The sequence below is a fragment of the Poeciliopsis prolifica genome, unplaced genomic scaffold (assembly GCF_027474105.1).
Source record: "Poeciliopsis prolifica strain line A6 unplaced genomic scaffold, Auburn_PproV2 SCAFFOLD009, whole genome shotgun sequence".
NCBI lineage: Eukaryota > Metazoa > Chordata > Actinopteri > Cyprinodontiformes > Poeciliidae > Poeciliopsis > Poeciliopsis prolifica.
This window is the reverse complement of record NW_026562384.1, coordinates 2527485-2536476: the sequence shown is the minus strand read 5'-3', so window position 1 is coordinate 2536476 and position 8992 is coordinate 2527485. Positions and strand designations below refer to the sequence as shown.

At 40.3% G+C, this 8992-nt stretch overlaps 2 protein-coding genes across 2 annotated transcripts; one reads left to right on the top strand and one right to left on the bottom strand.

Moving 5' to 3' along the window:
• Positions 1-785: 785 nt before the first annotated feature.
• mmgt1 (membrane magnesium transporter 1) lies at positions 786-4035 on the bottom strand. The gene is made up of 4 exons (XM_055034755.1): positions 3891-4035; positions 3548-3600; positions 3216-3319; positions 786-1535 (listed from the first exon to the last, which is right to left on the bottom strand). Exons 1-4 carry the CDS (start codon positions 3967-3969, stop codon positions 1391-1393), a joined length of 381 nt encoding a protein of 126 aa, XP_054890730.1. The 5' UTR covers positions 3970-4035; the 3' UTR covers positions 786-1390.
• Positions 4036-4466: 431 nt separating this feature from the next.
• pfdn6 (prefoldin subunit 6) lies at positions 4467-6278 on the top strand. Its single transcript, XM_055034754.1, has 4 exons — positions 4467-4665; positions 4821-4891; positions 4964-5088; positions 5988-6278. Exons 1-4 carry the CDS (start codon positions 4602-4604, stop codon positions 6106-6108), a joined length of 381 nt encoding a protein of 126 aa, XP_054890729.1. The 5' UTR covers positions 4467-4601; the 3' UTR covers positions 6109-6278.
• Positions 6279-8992: the final 2714 nt, after the last annotated feature.

The following is an 8992-nucleotide window of genomic DNA, read 5'->3' as shown; positions in this document are numbered from 1 at the left end:
AGAAAAAAATCAAGCCACTGACCCACTCTTTCCATCTGCAGCAACAAAAGCTCTTGGTCAAAAAGATCCAGTCAGAGGGTCTTAAAGCTGTCAATAAGTCCCATGTACACGCTGCTAAATGCGCACAGACGAAAACTGCTTATCTGTAGTCATTGGTGGCCATCCTAGCTAGCTTTAGCGTTCATGACAGGCTCTGCTGATGGGGAAAAAAAACTGTTGTCTGTGTACACATGAATGATTGACAGCACAAAGACCCTCCTCCTGGCTCTGATTGGTTGTTTCTGACCTAACTGTGTTTTTATGCAGCTAGAACTGGGGAAAAAACCAAAAAGCTAATTTTTTGTTTTTTTAAGATTATCTGTCTCATGTTAACCATCACAACATATGGACAGTCTAAACAAATGTCAAAGAAAATGACATTAAAGAAATACTGCAGCTATAATTGCCATAATTTGCACAAGATTTGCATTCCTTTTCAAAACTTAAAAATGCAGTTTTGTCTTCTCAGTGTAAATAACTTGTATTTCATTATGTTATAAACTCTTACACTTGGTTAAATCAGTCTGAAAACATACTTTTCATCTACCCACATTTGAACGTTTGAGGCTACTCTACTGCCCCTTAGTGCCCAACACCATCAACTACAACTTGTCTTTCATCACATTAAGTGATCACAGCCCATAAACTACAATTATTCAGCCACGTAGTCATAAAAATCATTTTTCATTTTTATCATCAAGTTAAAACATCTGCAGTGATTGAAATATATAAATAAAAACATCCACTTTGTAAAACCAGTATGAATTTTATTAAATTAAAAACAGTCTGTAGGATGTCAACAAAACGTAAAAATAATGGAAAACTAAACTCGCGGAAATGAACCGAGCTGTTTGAATCTTAAGGTCCAAAGTGTCATTAGAAAGACTGTAATGTTTCCTGCTTTCACTTCTCACCATCCTGATAAACAACTTCCCTCGCAAACAAGATACACTGAGGCTGCAGGACGACATTCGGGGAAACAAGGGGGATCTTTTGTTTATAAAGCTCACATCTACAAACTTAAAACTTGGCCTGAGCAGCGGTGGGAGAGAAGTGAGAGGGTGAAATCAAACCACCGTGGAAAATAAATTCAAAAGCAGTGCTATTCTGTTTTAGCTCAAAAGAGAAAAGAAAAACAAAAAACAGAAGGGTTGGCACAGTCAGTGTCGATTATGGTGGGAACCACTTTATGGACAGAGATGCAAATTTTGGACAGCATATTAGTTTATTAATAAATAAAACTTTTTTAAGTGGAAGAAGTTAAGTTCTCAGAGCCCTCCCCCTGGCTAACAAAAACAAATCCTATCAGGGCGGTGAGAGGGTCTGAGGCGGGCGGGGCCCCGGCTCAGTGCTAATGCTCCAGCTTGCGTAGCCTGATGGGGTTGGACAGAGCCTGCTGGTTGGAGGACGGCTCCTCCTTCGGCGTGCGGAACAGGACCCGACCTCGATGGTTGAAGAGGTAAAACGACGGGTGATTCCTCAGTGTGTCAAAAGTTCTGAAAAAAAAAAAAGATAAAATAAAATATGGTTCTAGTTACCAAAAATACAGCTGGACACAAACCTCTGGGAAAGCCAGTGCTATCCTTACTTTAGACGAAGATGTATCATCATTAAAAAGCCTGAAATCAGTTGTTTGGAAATCTAACAGGGCACCAAAAATGCAAACAGGATGCTTCCATGTCATCGCGACTAATTGTCTGATTCACACTTTCTTCTCAGGAGAGTCGTTATATGAACTTCATTCATATAAACACTCCTAAAGGTCCGAACAAGCCTTTAATCTAAGACCTGTGATGTGCAAAGAAAAATTGCATTTTATATAGAAATGGTTCTCGGGCTGCAATGAACAGTTATCTTAGTGATTGATTAATTCATCAGTTATTCTAATGATAATCGGATTTTAAAAAATTGCACATACAGATTTTTCATTTAACCACTTGAGCCATTTTTTTAATACAATATATACAAGACAGTGTAGAAATATAGAAATATTTTATTTGCTAAAATGCAACGGCATAGCATTCATTTCACAAATTTGAGCTGGCCGAAGCTAACTACGACACTGGAGTTTTGGCTAAAACCTATTTACAGACAAACATGTTCTTAGCTTAAACGCAAAATGTATACCTATTTGTAAGTATAAAAATGTATTATGTAATTCAACAGTTTTGGTTTAATTTCTGCTTTCAATGTTGAGAAATGTGCCTTTTTTAGTCTGTGTACTCCAGTTAATAATTAATAAACTACTAAATTAGTTGACGATTACCACAATAATCAATTAATGACAATTATTCATTTCATCTCTAAGGAGTTCCAGAAAATAAACGCAACATCCTATTGGGTTAACAACAGAAGTGAGTCAGTGGTGAAGATGAACGTCATTCATTTACACTGACCCATGACAGATCCAAAAAGCTAGCTAGATAGCAAGGGTATATTAGCAGTAACCACAACCCGCCTATAATCACAGAACATAATGACATGTGTGAATCAAATGTTTGCCTGACACAAAAGTCCTGCAAGAAAAACTCCATTGACTGAATCGTCTCATCAAAACCAAAAGAAAAAAAAAGACTTGCGATTAACACATTTAAGACCAACTTACATTTTTATGAACTTAAGACAAAATATAAGGTCTTAATTTTATATACATATATTTAAGACTTTGGTACGTCTTCCAGAATGCCAGTCTCTTGTTTTTTCTTGGAGATAAGTGGCTTCTTCGCTGTCCAGTCTCAACCACACAGCACATGCAGAAACACTCATATCCGTCTAAAGCCTTTCCTGAACAAACTTTGCACAAGTGGTAATCTAATAATGTAGTTGAGACCTCTTTAAGAGACACTTCCAGCACTTCCTTGATTTTCCCAAGTCTTCACGCAAACCTAGACTAAATGAAAATACTGACCAAGACTGTAGGTTCCCTGCATTTTCCTGAAATGTTTACTTCATCGCTAGTAGTGGTTAAAGAAGATGCATCGTGGGGTAAACATGCATCTGGCTGCACAGTAACAGCTAGCCTTGACGTAACGGCTGTGTTATGGGACTTTGGTTAATGTCTTGGGTTAAAGCCCAACAGAGCTGCGCCTCTAAATGCATCTGAAAGTGCAGCGGCTCCCCTGTGACAAGGGGAACCAACAGTTCCCACATCGAGGGGATTGGTGCGCCGCTCTTACTTGTTTTTCAGCTCTGAGGAAGCATCCATGTCCTTGAACTCTCCAGCAATGTGGACAATCCCGTAACAGGTCATCACAAATGACAACAAGGTCTGCAGGACAATCTGAAACGGAAGGGGCAGCGAAAATGAAAGCGATGAATATGTGACACTTATAAGTCTGACATTTGTTCGTGTGCTTTCTTTCTTTAGTTTTCACTTGTGTTTTGCATCATTGACACGTTTTATGGGCACTTCGATGACTTCTAAACCGTGGAAAATAGACAAAAGTGCATGCAGTGCAATTGTGTTGCATGATATCTTCTTTGGAAGAAAAGCCCTGAAGTTACTCACGTCAATTGGTAGCGTCTCGTGCTCCTTCTCTGTGAGCCGCATGTATGATCGATCTGCAGGGAGAGATGGGATTGAATGAGACCAGGAAGCACGACTCCTCCATCAATCAGGACCAAACGTAATGACATTTAAATGTTGTCGATCAAAGCCTTGAAAACACAGAAATGTCACCACGGGAGTGAATGCATCGGTGTCAAAGGTGAGTATTAATGCATTTCCGCCTCAGAGCTGACAGAGCGGAGCTAAGCTGCCACAGGCAGGCCCGCGGTGCCGACCTGCCGGTCAGACCGACCAGAACCAGCCGACGCCGGCGGGACAGCCGCCGCTACGCGGAGAAACTCACGCTGTGCCGCCGAGAAAGCCGCGTGGGCTAAGGCAAAGAGCCCCACGCCGACAACACCTTTCCAGAACGACGAAGCCATCTCGAAGCTGGGCGCAGGGGAACTGTGGGCACTGCCGTAAAACGTCACACAGCGTCGTAAGAAGTCGTAAATAACCACTGCGTCATAATATTGGAACCGTAATGCCCGATGAATATATGGGACAAAAATCCATTGCGACACACAGAAATCTGTGACTCTAGTTTTCTGTGAAAATAAAAAAATCATAATTGTTTTGGTAACTTTTTTGGGGCGGTAGCGGATTCAGACAGACAGCCTTCAGGAATTCTGCTTTTGTTAGCTCGGAAATAATCATTTCCAATGTCCCTGTTCTTATTTTTACTGTAATTTATTTTTTCTTCTAATCTGGGACACATGCCTTTATCTTTAATTGTCAGTCTACTGATTAGTTTCACACAAACCTGTCAATATATATACTTCTTAACATATATCTTGTTTACGTTTCTGAAATAATAATAATAAAATACCTCAAGAGCCGTTTGCCTGATAGAAACGCAGAAATCCCGAGTTTTCCGTATGCATTGAACGCCCCACAACATCCTGTCTGCCCACTGCTTCTTCCTGTCCGCTAGCGCTGAGTTCTCATGTTGTACAGTTAAGCTTTTTGGCACATTTGTCTCATTTATAACGCCGTTTAAAGCAAAATAACAAACATGGCAGAAGCCATTCAGAAGAAGTTAAAAGCGGAAGTTGAAAAGTATACGCAGACGCAGAAAGGTGAGGGCTTACGAGCCTGGTTGAGGCGGCTGCCATGCCGCACCAAGCTAGCGTCCCTTACCGGGGCAGTTTGCGGTGTATAAATACACTATATGAACGCGTTTATTTGTCGTGGTGGCGATCCAGGTGTGCTGATGTACCGCTGTCTGTTTCAGATGTCAGCAAGAGCGTTTCAGCCCGACAGAAGCTGGAGACACAGATGGCAGAGAACAACATCGTTAAAGAGGCAAGTCTTTCTCTTTTGACCGCAAATCAAACACCGAGCTTTGGGTTGTTACCGTAACGCGTCTCTGTCCAGGAGCTGGATCTGCTGGACGGCTCCAACACCGTCTTCAAGCTCATCGGCCCGGTGTTGGTGAAACAAGACTTGGACGAGGCTAAAGCCACGGTGGCAAAACGACTGGAGTATATTAATGGAGAAATGTAAGGAAAAACATCCGTGCCTTTACTATACAGTCCGTACACTTCATATAGAGATTACATGCAGTGGCTTTTGAATTTTATAATTGTGCAGTGTTTTACACTGCTCTGTCGAAAATAACATTTGGTGCAACAAATAGCTTTAAAAGAAAAACTAATCTAATATTGTGTATTATGTGACAAGATGTGGAAAGCTCCAGGGTGAATTTCTGTTTTGTTTTTTTTATTTGGGTAGGAGGAATGTATTTATGGACAACATGACAAAAAGGCAAGGGTCAAACGTTTTAAAGATAATACCACTGAAGGAGAAATAAAAAGAAGGGAATTCCCATCTTAAAGTAACGCAGTTAAAACAATGGCAGGGTTTTTTAGAGGTGTTTCTATAAGAATACAATTCACCAAAAAAAAAAAGAAAGAAAAGAAAGACATTTTGTGTAATTATAACAGAAGAGCAATACAACCAGGTTGCATATACAAGATTTTCATTGGAATTATTCCCGACAGTGTGTCTTTAAACAAGTTAATCTTTGCTATTTAAATCAGTGGGCCTCCTGTTGTTATTCTTAATCCCACAAAGCCAGTGAAACTCGCACTTTATTCAGGATTAAGTTTGAGATTAGCCATGATACTGAGGAGAATGATGAAACATTTGGTAAATAGGTTAAAAAGCAGGAAATGGTTGAGTGTTAAGCAAGTTGTTTGTTGTGTGAAACGTCTTTTCATGGTTCTTCCTACTTTCCCACAATAGGAATATTTATACATAGCAAGTCAACAAACCGTACTGACCACCAGCTTGTTCTGAATGTCTCTTTAAGTATCGAGACTTTGGCAGATTTTTCCACCGTGTTTGGGTGTTTGGTCTGCTCTTACCTTGCACCCCTTTCCTTCCTGTCCCGTTGCAGTCAGAGATATGAGACGCTCCTGAAAGACTATCACAAGAAATCTGAACAGCAGCGAGAAGTCCTGACCAGCTTACAGCAGGACCTGCAGAAAGCCCAAGGCCTCGCTCCTGCAAAAGCATGATCCGGGGACCCTGGCGCATTTCAAGCACGCTGAACACCCAGCCCAGGGACTAAAACACAATGTACATCTGTTTCATGAGCTGAGTAAATTCTGCTTGTACCTTGTTGTTAATTTGCAATGTTCTTACTGTGACTGTTCTTCTGATGTTACTAATAAACATTTGTTTTCCATTTCCCTGTGTGTTTATTGGAGAGGTTTAAATTATGTAGCAATATAAACGAGTGTTATAATAATAATGAGGGAGTGGTTGTCGGTTATAAAACGACTGTTTACGGTGATAAAGACGAAAAAACACAGACTTTCTTAAACTAAGAGGTTTCGTTAGCTTGTCTACCGCTTTTATATGTTAGTTTTTCGGGCCGCACGGACTCCCGACTGAAAACCAACACTTCGTCACTGCCGTGTTTTCCCGCACGAGCCCTTAACAGTGGCGCACGTGGGACAGTAGAGCAGTTCTCACCTTCAGGTGCGGCGTTTTTGTAGCGCGCGAGCCCAGCGAGGGCCCGTAAAGACGACCGACGCGTGTCCAATGTTGTCGTTTTTCCCCTCGGACCCGGCTCGCGCGTCCTCAACGGAAGAAATCCGGAGAAAGTCACTTCCGGTTGGTTCCTGTGCGTTTTTACTGGACTTAGCGGCGGTGGCCATTTCAGTACGGCACTACATACGTGCCGGACTCGTCCTTGAGAATATATTGAATAGTTAAAGGTGCTTTTTAATGGCGTTCCAGGTGACGCTGCTCCGTGGACTGGACTTTGCGTGGGTGTTGCTGTGTTGAAACCGAGCAGTGGAGCGTGGGAACCTGGAGCCTCAGGTGGTTCTGCTGCAGCCAAAAGGTGTTCGGTCAACTTTTCCTTTATTGCCTTCTGTCTGCTGTGAGAACCATCAAACACTTGCTAGAGCCAACTGGGAACCAGTATGACACTGTGGACATCTGCTCCTAAAGATCCAGCTGCATTAACACCTCTTGGTTTTGTGTCGATGGTTCTGCTGGGCCGGTTTAATCCGCGTTTAAGCCAATTCCTGCCCTAATGAAAGCTCTAATCTGATTCCAGCTTTAGTTGATTCACTTCAGTCCTGTGTGGTCTTCTGTTTTTCTTCATCTTAAAGCTGCCAGGGGCTCTGGAGAGCATCCTGCTCATCCCAGCGGGACTAACACCTCTTTGGATGCGGATTGTTGTCAGAATGTAGACTCATCCATCCATTCATCCACCCTAAAGCAAAAAACCAAACAAAACAACAGCTAAAAAAACAGCCTGTTGAGGATGAATGGGGATTTCTGAGAAGCGCTTCCCTTGCTTTTGTTTTTCAGCATTCTTGGACTTTTTTTTTTTTTTTTTAGAAATACATTATGAATATCAGCATTGAAATTCTATTAGTAAATTCATTCCTTAAAACAAAGAAATGCATTTTAATTATTTTATTTCTTTCTCTTTTTTTACACTTTAAAATGTCAATTCTGTCAGCACTAATTTGCAGTATGGAAAAAATATCTCCACCTAGTGGAAAACAGTAAAACCTGAAATACTGAGGGACATTTACTTAGACTTAGACTTAGACTTTATTGATCCCTTGGGAAGACTCCCTCAGGAAATTAAAGTTACCAGCAGCTCACGGGCAAAAAAGTGGCATACAGTAAGCATACGCAAAAGCATACAAAATATACAAATTAAATACAAGGTACACAGTAAATGTAATAAGGATATAAATACAAAACAAAGAATATAAATACAACACAAAAGGAAAATATAGGAAAATAGGAACAAATTGCAATGAAAATCAAATGCGGGTCAGTTTTGCAGAAAAACAACACGCACTCTGTTTAGTTGAAAATGCTTAGAGGATAATTGACTCCCATAAAAATTTAATTTTGTCCAAAGTACAGCGAGGCCACATTGTATCTGGTTGACATCAACACAGTCAAACGCTTTAAAAAATTTTAAAATAATAATCAAAACACACAGAAACATGTCCTGTCTCTGTATTTTTCACACAGTCAAAAGTAAATTTGTGCTTATTAAGACTTTTTCCACTTTGCTCGGGGTCGTGGCTAAAGCACTGACTGGTTTTCTTCTTTAAAATGTGTCAGGACAGGTTTGCATCCAGACAAACGACTGAAAGCCAAGACTTCATATCTCACCAAAGCAGGGCAGAGCGGCTACAATTTGGACTCAAGTAAGATGAACACGACTTCAACTTATTTTTATTGAAGTAAAAGTGAGACGTAGCCAATGAAGAAAATGACTCAAGTTGGGGGAAAAAAGCATTTGGTAAAAAGTCTAGTGAAGTACTGAACAACTCATCAGAATATCAGTCATTTGATATTTAAAAAGTGCATCAACAGACGGAATAAAGCAGAAAGTTAAGTGGAGATGTTGGTATTTTAAAATGACAATAATGCACATAGCTGGCAAAACATAACAAAATCAGACAAACGATTATGTTTCCAAATCCGTTTCGTTCAAAAAAAAAAAAACAATATCTGCTGGTGTGTGTGTGTGTGTGTGTGTGTGTGTGTGTGTGTTTGTGTGCGTGTGTTTGTGTGTGTGTGTGTTTTTCTGGTGAATTTTTGGTTAAATTTGTTTTTCATTCAAAATCTAGAAATTTTACTCAAGTAATAGCGATACTTCATAGTAAAATTACTCATGTACAACAGCTAAGCTAGTAAAAATACTGATAAAAGAATATATTTAGAAAAATAAACAAAAAAAGCAGTGATGATCGTTGATTCAGTTTTATTTCTTTATTTCTCTTTTAGGTGAATGCATTTCTATTGTCTGCCATGTCTTGCATTCAGACCCACAAGTGCTTTGCAAACTTTCATTTCCATCACAGCTGGAAGGTTTCGGGAGGGGTGTCTCTTCCCCCTCATTCATTTGAGCAGCTC